The following is a 20,049-nucleotide window of genomic DNA, read 5'->3' as shown; positions in this document are numbered from 1 at the left end:
TCTCTCTATCTTATGAGTTCTGATGATGTTTTCTGGGTATATTAGGAAGTTCTAGAAGAACTTAAAATTCGGCCTTTTTCTTGTGATGGACATTGCTTGATACCCGTTAACCTCAAGGCTTGGTTGGTGTTGGCACATTGTGGGGCTGAGTAGAACCCTTTATCACTGTCCCGCTTCTTTAGCCAGGATAGTGCCACCCAAGGACATGCATTTCCAATGCCTTCCAAACTTGACAGCAGTTGATGTCAGAGGTACCAGAGCCAAGCATGTATCTGTCTCTCCTGTAACTTGGGGTGCTAGCAGTGCCTTTCCCCTGGATTGTGAGGGTGGAATGTGATCATGAGAGAGCTAAGCCACATATGTTAGTATTAACCGTTGAGTCAAAGATAACCAAGCTACAATCGTAGACCCACAGCACTTAGGATAGGCTGGGAGAGCAGATAGTTCCCATTGGGAAAGGGAAATTAGAATAGTTATGGATGGATAGTGGAGAGGGGGGTGGTTGGAACAGAAGGATCAAAGGGAAAGGGAGGTAAAATTAAGAGCCATTTGAGTGGTAGTATGAACCTAATACAGTAGGAACTCCCTAAAATACATACATACACCAAAGTGATCTAAATAAAATCACCAAATAATGGAGACAGAACTCCAAATGGCTATCTCATAACCAAAAAAACTTCCAGTACTGGGATTATGCTGTATCCATAATTGAGCTGTTGTCCAAAGGAGACTCTTGGTAATCTCCAAACAATCCAGACTGTTGCCAGGACTACAGGTTGCTCTCCATAAATTGATGGCAAGGCCCCACTGCTGAAGACAACACCTACACAAATCATTCAACAGAGAGAAGTTGAGCCTTCACCCCTACTGTCAATGCTAACATCTTTGATATAGCAAAGCACTCTGCATGCTAACAAAAGGAACATAAACAGCGAGTCGGCCAGCAATCCTTGCTCTACAATGGTGTCTTACCTGCAAGATATGCTAGGGCATTGGTGGCACAAAACTTGTGGCAGGTACCAACTAATATTTGACTTGACTTAAGGCCAACTTGTCAAGATGAAACCCATATCCAGCACTGCTTTGATGACCAAGAATCCAAGACTAGATAACACAGGGACCTAGAGTAAAACCAAATATTACTGTTCTAAGAAAAAAAAAAAAAGCATCAATGTGATTCCTAATGACCTACTATACTCACATATCAGTGCCTTGTTCAGCTATCAAGAGGAGCTGCGTCTTACAGCAGATGGGAACAAATACAGAGACCCACGGGCAGACATTATGCAGAAAGTAAAACACCTTGGAACACTCAGCTCTAAACAGGACGTCTCCCCTCAGGGTTCAAAGAATTCCATGAAGAGAAGGCGGAAAGAGCGCAAAGGCCAGAGGGATGGAGGACGCCAGAAACTCAAGGCCCTCTTAAATCAATATGGCCACAGCTCATATGAACTCACAAGAGACTGAGGCAGCAGGCACAGGACAGCGTCACGTCCCCTGCAGATCTGTTGTAGCCTCCAGTTTAGTTTTCATGGGATTCCCGAGTATGTGCATAAGCAGGTCTCTGAGTCCTGGGCTTCTCCTGGGCTCGTTCCTGCTGTTTGTCTGACTCTGATAGGTTAGTTTTTTGTTTTGTTTTGTTTTGTTTTGTTTTGTTTTGTTTGGAGACAGCTTCTCTGAAGCTTTGGAGCCTTTCATGGAACTCGCTCTGTAGAACAGGCTGGGCTCGACTCAGGGAGACCCGCCTGTCTCTGCCCCCTGAATACTGGGATTAAAGGTGTGCGCCACTGCTGCCCAACTAGTTTTGTTTTCTAATAATACGCAGAAAGGGAGTGGATCAGGATGGGAGGGGAGGTGGAAGGGACTGGGAAGATTAGGAGGGGAAACAGTAATCAGTATATATTATGTGGGGAGGGCCTCCTTTCAATAAAAGGAGAGGAGGAACTGGGGGTTGGGAGAGAGCCAAACAGGTATGATGGCATATGCCTCTAATCCCAGCACTTAGAAGTGACCACAGGAAGATTTAGAGTTCGAGCTTATAGTGAATTTGAGACCAAACTGAGCTACATGAGATCCTGCCTCAAACCAGAGATTGGAGAGATGCTCTTCCAAAGTACCTGAGTTCAATTCCTAGCACCCACATGGCAGCTCACAACTGTCAGGAACCACAGTTCTAGGGATGCAGTGCCCAGACACCAGGCGTGTGGTACAGATATACATACAGACACACACACACACCCTCCAAAAAAAAGACAACAAAAACTTTTTCGAGATGACTGACTGATTGAGAGTACTGCTCTTGAAGAGGACCCAGGTTCAAGTCCTAGCACTCAGCTCACAAGCTCCATGAGAACCGAAGATTCTGGCTTCCAAGAGTACTTGTGCATACATAAAACACACAAACGATTAAATTAAGAAAAAAATTCTTTGGGGCTAGAGGGCCATGCCAGAGAACCCGAGTTGAGTTCCCTGCACCCAGGTCAGGCGGCTCACAGTCAGCCTGTAACTCCAGCACCAGGGGATCTGATGACCTCCTTCCTCCAGCACCTGACACACATGACACACACACACGAATAAAAAGAAAACATTTATGGGATTTTTAAGCCAGCCGTGGTGGTCATGAGACAGAGGCAGGACTGCCACAAGTTTAGTCAGTGTGGATCTACATTGCAAGTTCTAGGCCCGTAGGGTCTCCCTAGTAAATCTGTCTCAACCCCTTACTACCCTGGCTCTGTCCAGGGTACTGCTGTTAGTATGGCTGTTCTCACACTTTGTCCAGCCAGTGTGATTCCTTGAAGGTTCACCTATCTTTAGCCCTCTACATAGAACCTGCAGGATTTACTCAAGTAACATCTATTTCAAGAATGACTTCCCCAACTCTTGGGAGGTAAAGGCAGGTGGATTTCTGCGAGTTTCAGCCTAACCAGGGCTACACAGTGAGACCTTGTTAAGAGTGACATCTTGGCAACCCTACTTTACAATCCCATCATTTTATCTTTACAAAGGCTGCATCAACCGAAGCTGGTGCACAAGGAGCTAAGGTGCTATAAACAGTGGGCACTGTCTAGGTTGCTGCACCTGGCCTGACCCTAAGCCAGGCCCCAGTAACAGGTGTCGGCAGTTCAGGAAGGTGGGGTGGCAGCTAGGTAAGGGGCCAGAACACTGGCTTCAGTACTCAGTCTGCCATCACCTGGTTACTAACATTTCATTGTCCCTAGTACTTATCAGAGCATATCTTAGCAGGCTCTGTGGGCAAGGGTATTAGAGGTGACTCTGAGTCCATGGCTTTGGCCTGCTACCAAAAGGCTGAGGCAGTGTCTCTCTGAACATCAGTGTGAGGCCAAGGAAGGGTGACTGAGGCTGGGCATGGCCCGTCAGCCTACATGGGATTTAGGGAGAGGGGACCGCGTGAACTGGGAGTGGGAAAGGCCTTGAATATCAAACAAGGATGTGGTGAGCACAGGAATGAGCATTGTGAGGCTCCCTTCTGATGAAGCTGTGTGTCACTGTCCTGAGCTCTGTGCGATTGATGAAGTTGCAGACAGAGATGAGGTGGGCTGTGGGAGTTAAAGACCCAATGTGTCCCCACTACCCCAGCTTCACACACCTATTGTTGAGACTCCAGATTCACAACTGCACCTTTTGGACCTCGTTACTCTCCAAGACAGCATTGCAGCTGCCTGGTGCCTGGCCTCCAATACCCGCTCTTCACTTAGTCCCTTTTGTACCTGTCTGCAGCTCTTCTACCCCACCCTGCTTAAACTTGGAAAACTCAGGGCTGGAGAGATGGCTCAGTGGTTAAGAGCACTGTGTGCTCTTCCAGAGGACCCTGGTTCAATTCCCAGCACCAATATGGCAACTTACGACTGCCTGTAACTCCAGTTCCCGGGGATCCCATACCCTCACACAGATGCATGCCGGCAAAACATCAGTGTACATAAAAAGATATAATTTAATTAAAAAAATAAACTTGGAAAAGTCAAACCAAGTCATTCTCGTAGAGGACTCCCAGCAGGATAGATACCCCTCCCTAACAGCTTTGAGCCTTCAGCATGGGAGCAAGCATACAAGTAGCTTATTAAATAAGAGTTGGAGCTGGTAGCAGACGCCTCTGATCTTGGCATCTCAGGAGACTGAGGGGACTCAAAAGCTCAAGGCCTGCATTGGAAACTTACTGAGATCCTATTAACCTAACTGAAAGTTAAAACAGAAGTTGGGCATGGCAGTCTATGGTGAGTAAGAAGGATTACCCAAGTTTTACACTATCTCCAAACTAAGTTAAAAAATGAGGTTGAGGCTGTAGCTCTGTAGAACAGCACTCATGTAATGAGGGTTCAATCACCAGTACTTCAAAATAATAAAAATAATCAATAACCCCCAACACTTGAAAGGCAGAGGCAAGTGGATCTCTGAGTTCAAGCTATGTAGTGAAGACCCAGTCTAAAAGAACCCTGAGGCCAGGTCTAGGTATAGGCCCCAGTACTTATGAAGTTGAGATAGGACAATCTTAGCAAATTCAAGGCTTATCTGAGGACCTTGTCTCAGAAGTTGACTCAGAATGCTGAACAGTAAACTTGGGGCATCAGATTTCCTTCAGAGGAACTGGCTGAGGTTTTAAGCATCTTTATATTAATGGGGCCAGGTGTGGTGATAGGAAGGGCACAACTTTCAGGCCAACCTGGGCTACATAGTAAGATCTTGTCTCAAGATGCTAGAGAGATGGCTCAGAGGTTAAGAGCACTGGCTGCTCTTCCTGAGGTCCAGAGTTCAATTCCCAGCAACCACATGGTGGCTCACAACCATCTGTAATGAGATCTGGTGCCCTCTATTGACCTGCAATTATACATGCAGATAGAACACATATATAATTAATAAATCCTTTAAAAAAAAAAAAGATCTTGTCTCAAAAACAAAGCAAGGGGCTGGCAAGATAGAAGACCTGAGTTCAGTCCCCAGAACCCTTATTTTTAAAAAGCCAGGTGAGGTTGAGCTCTTAGTGGTAGGGAGGTAGAGACGGGTGGATCCTGGGGCTTCTTGGTCAGCCAGAAAAGCCTCAGCAAGTTCCAGGCCATTGAGACTTTGTCTTTAAAAGCAAAACAAATTAAATTAGTACCTGAGGTTGCCCTCTGGCCAATACACACAACACACAGATGGTGATGTATTTTTTGCCTTTGTTCTTGGAGTCCAAGGCTTGTCCACTGCAAGCTTGTCTGCTGCAACTCATGCCTTTAGTTGTGGGAGTCTGCTATTGTCATGGGGGGGGGGGCTGCAACACAGGACTGAGAGCAGGGATTATTCCTCCCAGACTGGCTCCCTCTCTAAGGAGACTCTGAAACCATACTGCGTGTAACGAACCTCTCCAAAGAGTCCCAGGGCCCATGTGGATCAGATACTGGCAGCACATTCTGGAGCCTGCTGGGTTCAGGTGCTGGCCCCAAGGCACCCAGGCCTCCGCTGAAGCCACTAGGGAGACTCACAGAAAAGACCCTGCCTGGAGGCCAAATCTACACTCCTGCCAGCAGAGATGCTTTTCTGGCCACACCCCAGCACCCAGCAGGGATCTGGCAGTCAGGCACCCAGACCCTGGCCACCAGCCTTGGCTTCACACCTACTAAAGCTTCCAGAATGAAGCTCCTTTAAGGGCCCTGCCTCCCCAGCTGTGTCCCCAGTCTTCTTCCCCCTGGTCTTGGCATCCCTCAGTTGGCTTCCCTTGGTTAGCTGGAGTTGAGCATTCCTGCCACCCAGAACTTGTGGTTCCCGCATAGGAGACAGGTGACATCCGGTCTGTGCTCTTGGGGTACCATGCCCCTTCATGTGGAGCATCACTTAAGGTTTCCCCATTAGTTACTTCTCGGCCTTGTCCTGTTATGGCTGCTAGGACTCTTGGATGTGCTGTTAAGAGGCAGTGGTGAGGACAGGCTATCTTGCAGGTTCTGGCATGAAATAGGTGCACTCAGGAATTCTCTGTAACACCGAGAAGACTCTGTAGGGTGAAGCTGAGCTTGGACCTTGTCCGTCCTCTTTCCCAGGCAGAGCTCAGGAAGCAGGGTCTGGGGTACAGCCTTGAGCTGCGAGTGGTGAAAAAGCTCCCTCTGCCCACAAGGCAGCTTCAGCTGGGTACCAGCTGCAGCTTTCTTCCCTGAGTTTCACGTCAAGGTGGCCAGAAAGACAGACAGACAGACAGAAGCAACACCACAGGTAACCACCAACTTTATTGCCTCTGTGCTGGGGTCCTAGACTTGGACTCAGAGATCTCTGGGGGCAACAGGCAACTCTAGACCCAAATTATTGCTACTCTGCAAGGTCTTCTTGGGGCTTCTCATAGTGCCCCGAGAATGGGTGGGGCAGAACATGCAAATGACATGCAAACCAACCCAGGATACTCCAGAGATCTCTAGTACAACAAATTGATGCTAGAAAGTCTAGATCTGACCCAGAAGAGTGATAGAAACCCTGGGTTTCTACACTAGACTGAGTTGGCCTAGCCTCAGGGGTCAAGGTTCCAGGGTTTGAGGGGGTCCCTGAGCATCAGCCCTGGTTCTGCCCCTGGTTGAGGAAGAACAGAAACCTAACCCCAAAACAACAAACTGAAAGCAGGACACTCCTAGGCAGCCAGAGAGGGAAGGGATCTGCCTGGGTCACACAGCAAGGCAGAGGACAAGGGAACCAAGATCTGGGCTTCCCGAGTCAGGCAGAAACCCAGGTGCTGGGAAGCTACAAACAACAAAATAAATAAGCAAGCAACCCATTCCCTGATCCCTGTGCTAAGCCCCTCTACCAGCTGATCAGGCCTTTAGCCTGAGAACAGGCAGGCTTCTTGGTCTTAATGTAGAGTTGACCCGTGCAGAAGGCTCTAGAGTGATGGGCCATGCTGCAGAGTCACCAGCTTAAGCAGACCCGACTCAGTTATTATTCATAATCCACCAGGAGGCTGTGGGTGAGAGGTTGGGAGGTCAGGAGCTGGGGTAGGGGCTGCCCCTCCTGGTTCTAGGCAGTTTGGAGCACAGGGTACAACACACCTGGGAAGAACACAGTGGTGAGAGTGTCCGGGGCCTGCAGGTGATCGATGAGAGTGCGTTGGAAGGCCTTGCTGCAGGGCGACTGCTGGTGCCTGCGAGGGCCATGGAATAAATAGACAGAGTCTGCAGCCATCTGCTCTGAGATCAGTGCTCTGCTCTCCTTACCAAGATTAGTCTTGCTGCCTGGGCTCAATCACCAACCCTTCCTATGCTGGTTCTAGCCTCAGGTTTCCCCCTTGGTAAAATGGGAATGAAGTGCCTACATCACTAGATTACTGCCAGCAGAGGGGCATACACTGACAACAGTGTACATTCACTGAGTGCCTGCCTGCTTTGCACCTGGCATTGTCTTGAGATCTTTGAGTTTGTTTTATAGGGTCTTGTTATATAGTCCGGGCTGGCCTTAAATCATTGATCCTCCTGCCTCTGACTTCCAAGTGCTGGGAGTCAACTTGTGTTAATTATCTCTGTTGTTTTTGTTTGTTTGTTTTGAAACAGGGCTTTGCTGAATTTGCTGTGTAGCCCAGGCTAGCCTTGAACTCTGAGCTCTCTTACCATTGCCTTCAGTGTTGATATAACAGGCATGCTCTCAATACCTAATTTGCATTCATTCTTTACACATTATCTCATCTGGGACCCAGATGCATTAGGTAAGTTATCTGAAGGCACACAGCCAGAGAACTGGAAGGTAGGACTTGGACCTAGTCAGAACCCCTCCAGAAGCCATAGTCAGTGTCAGGTGTTAAACCACAACTCACCTTCTCCAGGAGGCTTCATCCTGCCAGAACTCATAGAGGGTGAAGGTAGCATGGTCTAGCATCTTCTGGGCAGACACACTGCAGAGCCAAAGAGGTAGCTAGGCTGGACCAGGGCTATGACCACCACTGACTACCTGACAAGGGTCTCATGGGCGCCCTGCCCAGATTACCCAGCTCACCATCCCTCCCTGCTTACCCCTTCCCACCTCAAACATCCTACTGGCTAGCCAGCGACTCACTGTAGACAATGGCTCTGGGCCCCTGTGAAGTTCATGTAGCAGCACAGAGCACGGTGAAAATCCTGCAGGGCATCCTCTGCCACCTGGACCTGTCTCTGCGCCACAAGGATGTGCTGGCAAGAGAGCAGCTAGTCACTGGGGTCAGCTAGGCTCAGAGTATGACCTCACCCTTCCTAATATGGTTCAGATCTGCCCCCGTGGGGTCAGGTTCCCACAACGGACCTCCCAGCATCTCTGATTCCATCCTCCAAGCCACTGACTCTGTCTGCGGTACCACCTCCCGCTGTGCCCTCTCACTTCCATTCCTACCTTAGGCCTGACTTTCAGAGATACAGATGAGAGAGCAGAAAACCTAAGGGGGTCATAAAGCAAGAAGCAGAACCCAGCACCTGCCTACCAGGTCTGAGTAGACAGCCATTACCCTTCTTCACGAGCACTCCTTCCCAAGCTCACCGAGTTAGGACCCTTGGCCAGGTCCTCTTGCAGGGGTTCCAAACGGGGTGCCTGCAAAGGGCACGGAATATAGCTCGAGCCTCTAACATGTATTGGCTTGGGCAGGTGCCACAGACGTCCTTGAGGGGCATTGGCCCAGCCACCCAGCCACTTACCTTGCATTCAAGCTGGTCTATGAGCTCCTGGAGGCGATTGACCTGCAGCCGCCACTGCAGTTCAGCCTCTGAATTCCACCCTGATAGGGGGACCAGGAGGATATCAGCCAGGGGCCCCCGAAGCTGGGAGTCCTCTCAGGGTAAGCTGGGAACAGTGGCGGAGCAAAGCCCTAAGAGAATAGGAGATGGCACATCTTCCCTGGACCCTGTGCAGCCAGATCCTACCCTGCTGTAAGCACACCTGTATCAGAGGATCCAGGAGACCAGGCTGGTGACCAGCTGATGCTCTTCAGGGCTCTGCGCCCTGCCCGCCGGCTGCTACGGGACCTACTCTGCACTTGCATGTGTTCTTCATTCAGCCTAGAAAGTAGAAGGTCAGCCTGCTATCCCCAGACCCACAACAGGGTCAAGACCAGGATTCCAGCACAGGACCAAGCTTAGGTGGGGCAAGGCAGATCTCCTGGGTATTTGAATCCCAGTCCCTAAACTGTCTATCCCTTCTGACCAGCTCATGGCCTCCCTGTCCAAGAAGGTTAGGTAGACCATGACACTGAGGAGTTTGGAATGCAGGAACAAAAGGCACACACACACCAGACCACGGGCCAGCAGCCCTCTCACGTACCGCTGACCTCGGGCCTGGGCCTCCAGGGTGTCTGATGCCCCCTCCAGGGAGCTCTGCAGGGCTTGTAGCTGACTCACAGTCTCTCGAAGCAGGAACCGTGTGACAAACTGGTCCACCTTGGAGGCCTGTTCATACTCCTGTAGGCAGGGAGAGAGGTGTGGTTGAAGAAGGAGCTTACCTTGCTGTCTGCCTATGTCTTACTCATGGGAGTAGTAGAGGAAGTCATGTTCAGGGCCTGCAGGCCCAGCACAGGCAGTCCCTTCACTTTCTAGTTTTGTTCGGAGATAGGGTCTTTTTTAGCTCGGACTGGCCTTGAATTCATGATCCTCCTGCCTCTACCTTCCCAATGCTAGAGTTAAAGATAGGCACCAGTGTGCCCAGCTTCCTGGGGAGCCATGAAGAGCCATGAAGTGCTCCACAGTAACATCTATCACGGGCTTTGCTTGCCTACCAACTGCCTTGGCTCAGCCGATGGTACCTTGTGGACCAGGCTTACAACAAAAGAGCTGGACTAGTGCCCGATTCTTGCCCCGAAGTCTCTGGGACTTCGGGGCAAGAATCCGGCCACCCTTTTCGGTAACTTCCCTTTGGAGGTATTCGTGGACTGAATAATTTTCTGCTATTTGCAACCAAAAAAGCCTGGTTGGTAGAACCACCCACCCCATACCAGACTCATCCCAAGAATTTCATTTACCCATCATAATTTGTAGGAACCATAGTTCCTACTCCATTATCTGAGGCCTTGAGAGGTTGGTTGAACCTTGACCAAGATTAAGCACCTAATTAGTAGCAGGCCAGGATTCAGAGAAATTCCCCTCTGTGCACCTTTAAGCACCTTCTAAGCATTGTTTGGTTAAAGCACTAGCCCTGTTTTGCAGCTGGGAACCTGAGCCCAGAAGAGGTCATGAAAATGAATAGAGGCCAGATTCTCTGGGGCTGGGGCGTTCCAGGGGAAGAACGGGGCTTTGGTGTGATGAGATCACTTGTGAGCTCACAATGCAGTTCACTTGGTAGGGCGGGGCCAAACGGGGCCCCTGGGTAGAGGGCAGGGCCGAGGCAGCATGGGCAGTGGCCTCTAGTACCAGTCCTACCATGGGAAACAGCAATTCCCACAAGAGGACCAAAGCACCCAGTCAGGCCAGCATGGACAGGCCGCCTGACATTGACAAGGCCCGTCACAAGCAGTTCTTCAGCCACCTCAAGCGGAAGAAGCCAAGTGTGAGTAGGGAGGAGGCCCGAAGGGATACCGGGTGCTGGAGTCTTCGCCTTTAGACCCTGGGGTGTGAGAGGGCTTAGAGAATCCGTGTAGAGGTGGAGAGTCTCTGAAGCCCACATAGGTGGTATAGGGGCCCTAGAAGCAAGGGCAGAAAGTGGGGCTCTCTTATCCAGGGGTGAGGCCAAAGGCATAGGTGTCGCTGGGGTCACAGACATGGATTATTCTTTACTCCCTCTCTCCAGCCCACAGCCTCACATCACATCACTTTCCCCTTCTTTCAATGGCGTGAGGCCCCTGACTCCGCCCGGGTGGGTGAGAATCTCCGCATCAAGGCTGGGAAAGTACGCAGTGGATGGGCCTAGGGTGGACGATGGGTTCCTGTGAGGAGGCAGGGTCCCGGGGTGCGGGATGAACGGCCCTGATGGCACCGTGGGGATCGGGAGGTTGGGTCCTCCAGAGGCACTGGAGTGGCTTCAGGCCCTGCCCTGGCGCGTTCTTCTCGTCACAACCCGCCCACCCCAGACCAAGATCGTACTGCTTTTCCCGCTGGACAAGCGGCAGCAGCTGGCCGAGGCAGCAGCGTGCCCGTGTGCGCGGCCCGGACGGCCGGTTGAGGATGCACTCGGCGCCCCGACATGCTTCCCAGCGGTGGCGCCCATGCTGCGTGGCGCAGGCGACGGCGTAGACAGGCGCGAAGGCGCGCGCGCCGGGGAGATGAAAAGGATCCTGGTGCTGTTGCTGCAGCTGGAAGCACGGCTGCAGGAGGAAGGGCGTCGTACGGCAGGCGGGCGGGGGGGCGGGGCCAAGGCCCAGCAGGGCTGGCAGCCGCTGTACGCGCCTCTGCTGACCCACCACGAGGTCTGCAGCGAAGGCGACCCCCGCGAGGAGCAGCCGCGCAAGCGGCGCCGCTGCCCTCGCCCGTGGCCCTGAGTGCCTGGCACGGCTCCCCGGCGCTAGGACTCTGCTCAATAAAGAGCACATAGCAACCTGGGCTTCTGCCACTTCTGTCCCTGCTGAGGCCCCCGGTGAGTAGGAATGAAGCAGAGCAACCACCACGACGTGGAGCTAGAGCTGCACTTAACCTATCTTTGTGGCACAAAAGTCAGCTCATGCCAGACCCACAGGCTCAAAGTGGGCTTGAGCAATCTATACTTGGCTACGCTTGGGATAACCTATTTTCATCAAAGGCTTGAGGTCTTCTAGACCTCAACGTTCAAAAGTCCCTTATAGGCGGAGGGAGTGTCCCAGGCTCCTAACAGACATCATACCAGGAAGAACAGCGAGGCTGGCTAGCCATGTAGTGTGGAACTTCTGAGTCCATCCATGGCAAAACACTCAAGAAGAAGGGTTTGAGAGCTGGGCAGTGGTGGCTCATACCTTTAATCCCAGCACTCGGGAGGCAGAGGCAGGCGAATCTTTGTGAGTTCAAGACCAGCCTGGTCTACAAGTGTTAGTTCTAGGACAGGCTTCAAAGCTACAGAGAAACCCTGTCTCGAAAAACAAAACACAAAGAAAAGAAGGGTTTGAGCCTCTCTGGTTTCACTCCTGCCTGTGAGTGATCAGTAACTCCCAAGCTTTCAACTCCCCAAATTTTCAGGTCAAAGCGCTCGTCTCCCAGGGTACCAAGTTTCATCCTCTACCCCACATGTAGGCAAATGCTTCTTCCAAACCACGGATCTGTCTAAGGCAGTTCATTTCCCCTGCTCTTAGCTATCCCCACTAAAGCCCAAGGCTAAAATTGGGACGTGCTGGCCCAGCTCCCCAACCTGTCTGCCCTCAGTTCCTGCCTCCTGCTTTTTCCATACTGTCATGGCGCCAGTGGCTTTCAAAGTCAGTCTTACTCCTTGTATCATTCCTGAGAGAAGCAGCTTGCTAGGGGAGAAGCCAGCTGCTGGCTTCCTTGGATCCCACACCCAGCTTCCAGAACAGACCCTAAAGCTACCATCTCCAGTTGTAGGCAGCTGAGGTAATACCAGCACTCAAGAGGATGAGGTTGGAGGATCTTGAGCTCAGTGCAACAGATTGCTTCAGGAAACAAAAACTCTTTGAGTCGCCTTTCCCGCCACACACTGATGACTGTCTCAGAAGGCCTCCCTTGGGGCCAGAGGTAGCAGGATGAAGGTCTCAGGCCACCGGAACCACAAGTTGTGGACAGGCTGTGGACATGCCGAAAACATGTGACCCCCACACAGCATAGTACCTATTGAGAGTTAATTGCCCATTTACAGTTCTCAGCACCTGCACGCTTGCCCCAAGTTGGCTCTATCATCCCCTTCTCCAGGACTGTAATTGGGAACTTTAAGAGTCCTTACCAGTTAACCACAACCCTATGATCACATTCTGTTTCTAAGACTTTTTCTGCCCTTGTGATCCAGAAAACATCCAATATCCATATAGTCCTTATTTTAGCTCAAGTGCATCTGAATCTTCTATTTTTAACCAAAATGATCCTAAAGAGAATAGTCTATCCAGGAGGGAGGCTCGTGGCTACCTTTAGGAGGAAGAAACACTACAAAGATTTGGGCTTGCTTAGGTGGTTATGTGAGCTTCAGAACTGAAGGGGTCAGACTAGACCTCCGTGTGGCTATAAGGTTGAGCACAAGGAAGTTCTCACTGTAACTAGATATATGGCTGAGAGCTTTCTCTTTAGAACTGTGGCCGGAGTACACAGATACTCCAAGCATTTGGGAAAAGAATCGGCTGTGCTGGTCAGTCAGGCCCCTATTATGGGCTCCCAAATGGCTGCCATCAGCCCTGTGCAGGAGGAAGGGGGTGGGGGTTGCGCTGCCAGACTGAGGTCATAATGAGCCCAATCTAAGTTCCTTTCTTCTCGAACCATTCCTTCCCACCTCCACAGTGAGGTAACTCTCTAGTCAAGCTAGGTGATGTGACGTGCAGGGACTCTAGGACCCTAAGGAGGAATTAAGTACTAACAGCAGGGCCACATCCCAGCTTTGGGGTGGAGCCAAAAATGGAACACCACCCTAAGAGGCGGGACCTCGTAGCCAGAAGCGGAGCTGAGAACTGAGGGCTGGTTATCGCCCAGAAGGCCCACAGGGCTTCGGGGCACACTGAGCCCAGAAGGTGGCGTCGGTGCCCAGGACCCGCCGTGTCCACAGACTCCCTTCTTTGGATCACGTTGCGGTGGTGGTAGACCAAGGTTCGGGCTTCACTAAGGCAGGCTTCGCCGGGGAGCTCCAGCCGCGCATTGTGCTGAAGAGCTCAAGTCTGATGCCAAGTTGGGACCGGCCTGTGCTGCCTGGAGCACCAGGCTGCGAGCTGGCGGGCGGCGTGGCGCGTGCGCACCCTATCAAGCACGGCGTGGTGGTGGACTGGGATGCCCTAGAGGGACTGTGGGAGCGTCTAATGGTGGGAGGCCTGCAGGTCCGCCCCGAGCAGTGGCCTGTGCTCGTGAGCGACTCGCCATCAGCACCACCGGAAGGCCGAGAAAAGGTGGCCGAGCTGCTGTTCGAGGCCCTGACAGTGCCCGCGTGCCACATGGCCAGCACGGCACTGATGGCACTCTGCTCCACGGGAGCGTTCAGTGGGCTGGCTGTGGAGGCGGGCGCAGGCGTATGCCACGCCACACCCGTCTACGCAGGTCACTCGTGGCACAAGGCCACCTTCCGTCTGAACGTGGCAGGAAGCACCCTGTCGCGCTACTTTCGAGACCTGCTGGTGGCAGCGTGCCCCGATCTTCAGCTGCAGACTCTGCCCCGCAAGACCGTTACACAACTCAAGAAGCGCTGTTGCTATGTGTCCCTAGATTTTCAGGGTGATATCTGTGACCCTGCCCGCCACCAGAGGGCCTGCTTTTGCCTGAGCAATGGCTGCTACGTGCACCTCGGCAGCGAGCGCTTCCGCTGCCCTGAACCACTCTTCCAGCCAAGTCTCCTAGGCCACCCTGAGCCAGGACTGCCCACATTGGCCTTCCAGGCACTGCAGAAGATTCCCACAACACTGCGGACACGCCTGGCCAATACGGTGGTGCTGGCTGGTGGTTCCACTCTTTTCCCGGGCTTTGTGGAGCGCATGAACCTGGAGCTAGAGGCACAGTGCCGGAGGCATGGGTACCCAGCCCTGCGGCCCTGTGTGGTGGCTCAGCCTGGGCGGGGCACAGCTGTGTGGACTGGAGGTTCCATGATGGCCTCCCTGCACGCTTTTCAGTGCCGTTGGATGACTCGGGCCATGTATGAGGAGTATGGCCCTTTTCTGGTGCAAGAAGTGTTCAATTGAGTTTTATATGGACACAGAATGACTGGTGACACCAGGGGTACTGTAGGAACAGAGGCGGCAGCTCTGGCCTAGCGTGGAGAACCAGATAAACAGATTGAAGTGTTTGCAGCTGGCAGGGTTTATATGTGGGTGGACTGTCCTTTTCCCTTTCTGGGCTAACCCTGACCCTCATTGTGCTTTCATTTGAAAACCCAAACCACCACCTGTTTGGAGAATGTCAGTCCAGCAGGGCCAGGCCCAAAGAACACTTGAAAAAACTAACTCTTAAGGTGAGCGACCTAGAAGCCCCACCCCTCACTTGAAGCTCTCAGCGTTCCCTTTTCTGTAGAAAGTGGGGTGGGGGGGCAGTGACTAGTGTGTGCACAGCCTTAAGGTCTATCCTCAAGTACCCAAAAAAGGATAGTTGGGTAAAGCCCCAGGCCTGCTCAACCCACCTCCAGAAAAGCCACGGACATGGGGAAAGGGAGAGCTTTTCTCTATTAAGACAGGATCTCAGCTAGATGCCCAGGCTGGGTTCCGTCTCAAGCTTTCCAGCCTCTTCCAAGTGCTGGGGTTAGAAGTGTGAAACACCGCCAGGCAGTGGAGGTGCACACTTTTAATCCCAGAATTCAGGAGGCAGAGGCAGGCAGATCTCTGAGTTCAAGGCCAACCTGGTCTACAGAGCAAGTTCCAGGACAGGACAGTCAAGGTTATTACATAGGGAAATTGTCTCCAAAAAGAAAAAAGTGTAAGCTACCACCTAGCTTAACACATAAAGGGGGTGATTTTTTATTTTGTTTTGTTTTGTTTTTGATCACTAAGGGTCTGGAGCCCTGGCTGTCAACACTTGTCTACACAGGTTATAATATAGGCCAACAAACAGGTATGTGTATGCACACACACACACACACACACACACACACACACATACACACACACACAAGCCTGCCTTCTCACATGTCCTGAGGTTAGGCCCTGCCTCATAGGCTCCATGTACCTGTGGACATGTATGACCTCATCTCCTATGTCCTAGCCCATGCCTGCTAGGTCCTGGCTTGACAGCCCCCAGCAATTACATCAGGTCAACAAAAACCTACTATGTTGCCTGAATTGTTTTGGGTACTGGGAATAGAGCAAAGAACAAAACACTAGCTCTCTGCCTCTTCCTCCCCCAACAGGGTCTAACTCTAGCCATGCTGGCCTGAAACTGACAGCAAATCTTCCTCCCTCTGTCTCCTGAGTACTGAGACTACAGGTGTGAGCCACCAGGACCCACTTAATTGTTCATTATCACCTCTGGCTTTTAGATGACGAAACTGAATCAGGGAGTAAAGGGCACTTATTAAGTGGGAATACCCGAGTCTGAATCCCAGCTCCTTTTCCACAGCCCCGAGCTAGGCCAGGGAAGAGTCCCACTGCACTGAACCGTCATTGCAGGTTCCCCATGGGCCCTTCCCTGCACTTACCAGCTTTGTTGTGTCCATGGCAGTGAGCACCGCACGGTTCAGCGACTCCAGTGCCGCCAACACAGGCCGATAGACGCCCAGGTGTTGGGAGAAATAGTCTGTAGGCAGAAAAGGTGCTCCAGCCCACAGCATCTCTCCAGCCTGGAACTCTTCAGCTGCCCCACGCTTCCTACCCCATGGTACCCTCACCACACCCACCTGCCCAGGGGCTAGGACACAAGGGCCAGCACAGGCCTCTACTCACCACACAGTTTCTCTGTTTCTAAATTGCTGTGAGGGAAAGAGAAAACATTCTTCAGACTCTTAGAACCTGGGCCTGTGAACTGAATGTAGGTGCCAGTGTCCCCATCCCTTTTATGCAGCCTGGGATGGTATCAGTTTGGTGGGGGAGGGGCATAGGCACTTCAAACGGGTCTCTGAAGCCTTGAATGCTGATCTAGTCTGGGACCTACACTCTAAGGAGAAGAGAAAGGGAGGGAGGGGCGGGGAACAGCTCTGCATGTTCATGGCGTGTGTGTCTCCAAGTGAAGAGGCAGGGAAGGAGTGTACACTTGAAGCAGATGTGTGCATGTGGACACGTGGGCAGATGTGTATTCCTGCACCTGCATCCACAGGCGGAGGCAGGCAGGACCCAGCTGTCCTCAGACATCCTCTGCATAGGAATGGAAGCAGTGAGCACTGCTGAGCACGGTTGGTGAGTCAAGCCTAGTTATTCTGGGGTCCCAGCTGGAAGCAGTGTAGCAACAAGGCTGGAGCTGAAGAGGGCGTAGGTGGGTGGATAAAGTTGGCACTGGGCCCTGCCGTCTTTCCCCACCCCCTGGCCTCCAGAAGGAGCCGTGACAGCAGGGGACACAGCAGGTTGGGACAACCTGGCCAGGTTGGACTCACTCGGTGAGATGCCCATCAATTCCGCTGAACAGTTCCCGCAGCTCCACTGTGCTGAGAACCCCATCAGCAAAGTAATTCTGGAATTCTTCAAAGGAGAGCTTCCCATCGTCTGGGGAGAGACAGGGTATGGAGTTGGTATCCTTGAGTCCTGGCTGCATCCTGTCCCCAAATCCAGGTTCCCCAAAGGTCTGGCAGCATTGACAATCACTCAGTCAGATAGCCTAGGGTTCTGACCTTAGTGGTGGCCCTGACTGTTTTGGACAAAAGGACAAGAGTACCCAAAAGTATATGCTGAAGCAAACACCTCGTACAGGATACATTTGGTAGGGACTCAGTATCTGTCAAATGGAAGTATGAGAGAACAGCCTGGGACACCCCAGAGCATGGCTTAGGACTTAGGGGCACAGTCCCTGGTCCCATAAACGAGCCTTGCTCCAGGGTCACAGAGGAGGAGGTGAACCCTTCTGACAGACTCTACAAAGCAGCAGACTGACTCGGGTGAGAATGAGCTTCCTGGCATAGGGGGATGGAGGCAGAGGCAGAGAACAGAAGAACAGGATGGTTAAAGATGATGGGGTTTGGTCTGAGTGATAAGCGAAGATGGGGAGGGCCTGAGCCTCTGCCACAGAATGTACCGAGAGCATGCGTCTTAAATCAATGGTCCCCACCAATCTGAAGAGGCTCATAAAAGGACAAGCACTTGGGGACACCAGGAAGCTGAAACACAGGAATCTGTAGCCCCAGGGGGAAGAAAAGTAAAGGCTGAATGGGGCGCTCCACCACCTCATCCAGGGAGCCTAGGGTGATCTGGGTCTCAGAACCACTAATTAAAGGGCTAGACAACTGATGTCCTCCTCTGAGCCTCTGTTCCTTCCCTGTGAAATGGAGTGAGGAATTCCCACCTGGCAAGCTGTTGTAAGGGCTTTACAGGGTCTTATACAAGCACCCATCATGGAGCTAAAGTACTGCTTAACATAAGCCCCCACCTCCAGCCTCAGGCCAAACATAAGCCCCCACCATCCAGCCCCAGGTCGAAGCTTATTTCTCTGTTCCCTATTCTGCACACTGTCTGTTCTCCAGGCAGTGTCCCTTGCTTGATCTCTCACTTGGGAGTCTCAAGACTTCACTCTAGGCTATAACTTCCTAGCTCTCCTACCCACCCCCAACACACAGGCTGTGGGACTGGAGGGGAAGAAGCCACACTCACCATTCTTGTCTGCTCTGCGGAAAACCTAAGGGCCAAAGGGAAATAAGAGGGTGCTGTGAGTGGGGCCAGAGAGGTCGGAGTCCCCCTCCCAAGCCCATGGGGCCCCAGCTGGACAGCCAGCTCCCCTGCATCGCCTTCCTCCTGCTTAGGGCAGTACTGCAGGAGTCTCCAGCAAGGTAGCACAGGAAGATTGCACAGCAAGTCCTTAGGCCGACTCCCTCCTGCTGCAGGGCGACTTCACGGTGGGTGGGTGTTCCTGGCCAGCTCTCTGTACCTCCACTTCCCACAGCTGGAGTCTAGCCTGAGTGCCCTCTGATGGATCAGCCTTTGGCATGGTCCCAGCTTGAGGAAGCATGAACAGATGGCCCAAGATCTGTCCTGAGGAGCCGTGAAAGCCTCACCAGACCTGCACCCTGGCTCTTCTGCATGCCCTCCTATAGTCCATTCTCCATCCACCCTCACTGAGTAGGCTTTTCCTGTTTGCCTGTTGAAAGACTGGCAGCCACTAGCTAGCCCTCTGTGGGTGCTTTGGTTTTCCCACTAGTAGTGAGGGAGTAGCCTGCGTTTAACCCTTTCAGGACTGGGGAAGAGGCCATCTCAAAGACTGGGATCTGTGCATACATGTTTGCGTGAGGAGCAAGGAAGATGGCAAGGGTCAGCAGACTGTTTGCAGAGGCAGTGATGAAGCAGACAGCAACATTCTCCAGTGCCTGCCCTACTAGGAACCAGTCCTCCAAAGCAGCTTAGCAAAGGGCATCAAGTTCATGGCCTGGACAGAACCCTGTAGGCCTGGAAGCTAAACTCTTCCACCCAGGGTCACTGGTCTAAACAACCCATGTAACCCTTAAGCTGCCTCAGAGAAGGCCCGCGACTAGACTGGGGTCACACAGCAGTTCAATGTGGCCTAGCTGGGGTCTTTGGGATGTGCTGGGACAGGAGAGCTAAGCTTGGAATGAAGACATGTTCATCTACATCCTAGTGTGCCCCCTGACTCCATCTGTGACCTGGAACGTATCTCCTTGGGCCTGAAGGACCATGGTCAAGGTGCTGAGTCACTAGGGGAGGGGGCACAACAGCCTCTCCCACTGGCAAGGACCTCTGGAGTAGGGGCAGGAGAGGGCCAGGACCAGCTGAGCACATCAGTGAAAGGTTAAAAAAAAGGAGGGGGTGCGGATAGGGGGCTTAGAGCAGTGGCTGAGGCACTCTAAAGCCATATAAGGGGGTTTCAATGCCACCTGCTGCCCATGAGAGGAGTCCCTTACCAACTGTAGGACTCTGCCACCCTCGGGTGAGGCCTGAGGCTTCTGGGGCAGGCAGAGATTCCTTCTAGGTCCAGGCTACCAAGTCCCATCAGCCCAGCAGGTTAGTGATGGCTATTGTGACTGAGTGTTTAGATCCCCAGCCCCAATGGGTACACATGGGGTGGAGGACAGTAACACTATTGCGGAGACAAGGAGAAACACGGAGCGGCACAGACAGTATAAAGAACACAAAGGCAGGGGGATGAGAATAGCAGGGTCACAGATAATCTGGGAGAGGGACCGAAGCATAACCACCAGGATGTGAAAGGAGAGACAGGACCACGGAAGACCGAGCCCTGGGAAGCCCTGTGCCCGCCCACCGGTGCCCTACTCACATCCTGGAAAAGCGCGTGTCCCGCGGCAGGCGCGGGGTGTCGCGGCGGCTGGGGCGCGGGTGGCCGGAGCAAGCACACAGCGAGCAACCCGGCGCACGCCATGGCTCGGAGGCTCGCAAGGCTGCGGGTTGCAGTTCCCAGGCCGCCTAGGTTGGCTGGGGGCGGGGCGTGCGCC

At 52.5% G+C, this 20,049-nt stretch overlaps 3 protein-coding genes across 3 annotated transcripts; 2 read left to right on the top strand and 1 right to left on the bottom strand.

The window, feature by feature from the left end:
* Positions 1 to 6,192: 6,192 nt before the first annotated feature.
* Necab3 (N-terminal EF-hand calcium binding protein 3) lies at positions 6,193 to 20,033 on the bottom strand. Its single transcript, XM_048431520.3, has 13 exons — positions 19,875 to 20,033; positions 18,239 to 18,263; positions 17,032 to 17,140; positions 16,388 to 16,413; positions 16,144 to 16,241; positions 9,247 to 9,383; positions 8,866 to 8,984; positions 8,625 to 8,704; positions 8,470 to 8,520; positions 8,017 to 8,129; positions 7,778 to 7,855; positions 7,020 to 7,111; positions 6,193 to 6,931 (listed from the first exon to the last, which is right to left on the bottom strand). The coding sequence occupies exons 1-13, from the start codon at positions 19,974 to 19,976 to the stop codon at positions 6,903 to 6,905; spliced, it is 1,059 nt and encodes a 352-aa protein (XP_048287477.2). The 5' UTR covers positions 19,977 to 20,033; the 3' UTR covers positions 6,193 to 6,902.
* Positions 10,240 to 11,407, top strand: C10H20orf144 (chromosome 10 C20orf144 homolog). Its single transcript, XM_085697187.2, has 3 exons — positions 10,240 to 10,464; positions 10,705 to 10,803; positions 10,985 to 11,407. The coding sequence occupies exons 1-3, from the start codon at positions 10,339 to 10,341 to the stop codon at positions 11,390 to 11,392; spliced, it is 633 nt and encodes a 210-aa protein (XP_085553313.1). The 5' UTR covers positions 10,240 to 10,338; the 3' UTR covers positions 11,393 to 11,407.
* Actl10 (actin like 10) lies at positions 12,467 to 14,802 on the top strand. The gene has a single exon (XM_048431521.3). It carries the CDS (start codon positions 13,694 to 13,696, stop codon positions 14,696 to 14,698), a length of 1,005 nt encoding a protein of 334 aa, XP_048287478.2. The 5' UTR covers positions 12,467 to 13,693; the 3' UTR covers positions 14,699 to 14,802.
* Positions 20,034 to 20,049: the final 16 nt, after the last annotated feature.

This window comes from Myodes glareolus, chromosome 10 (assembly GCF_982192425.1).
Source record: "Myodes glareolus chromosome 10, mMyoGla1.1, whole genome shotgun sequence".
In the NCBI taxonomy this organism is placed as follows: Eukaryota; Metazoa; Chordata; class Mammalia; order Rodentia; family Cricetidae; genus Myodes; species Myodes glareolus.
This window is presented reverse-complemented; position numbering and strand designations above follow the sequence as displayed.

Excerpts from the sequence above, each read along its gene's own strand:
- C10H20orf144 (XM_085697187.2), top strand. The coding sequence starts at position 10,339 with ATGGGAAACAGCAATTCCCACAAGAGGACCAAAGCACCCAGTCAGGCC. Across the intron at positions 10,465-10,704 it reads TCAAGCGGAAGAAGCCAAGT|CCCACAGCCTCACATCACAT; the intron begins GTGAGTAGGGAG and ends CCCTCTCTCCAG. Across the intron at positions 10,804-10,984 it reads TCCGCATCAAGGCTGGGAAA|ACCAAGATCGTACTGCTTTT; the intron begins GTACGCAGTGGA and ends CGCCCACCCCAG.
- Actl10 (XM_048431521.3), top strand. The coding sequence starts at position 13,694 with ATGCCAAGTTGGGACCGGCCTGTGCTGCCTGGAGCACCAGGCTGCGAG.
- Necab3 (XM_048431520.3), bottom strand. The coding sequence starts at position 19,976 with ATGGCGTGCGCCGGGTTGCTCGCTGTGTGCTTGCTCCGGCCACCCGCG. Across the intron at positions 9,384-16,143 it reads CCATGGACACAACAAAGCTG|GAGTATGAACAGGCCTCCAA; the intron begins GTAAGTGCAGGG and ends CCCTGCCTACAG. Across the intron at positions 6,932-7,019 it reads CACCACTGTGTTCTTCCCAG|CCTCCTGGTGGATTATGAAT; the intron begins GTGTGTTGTACC and ends TCTCACCCACAG.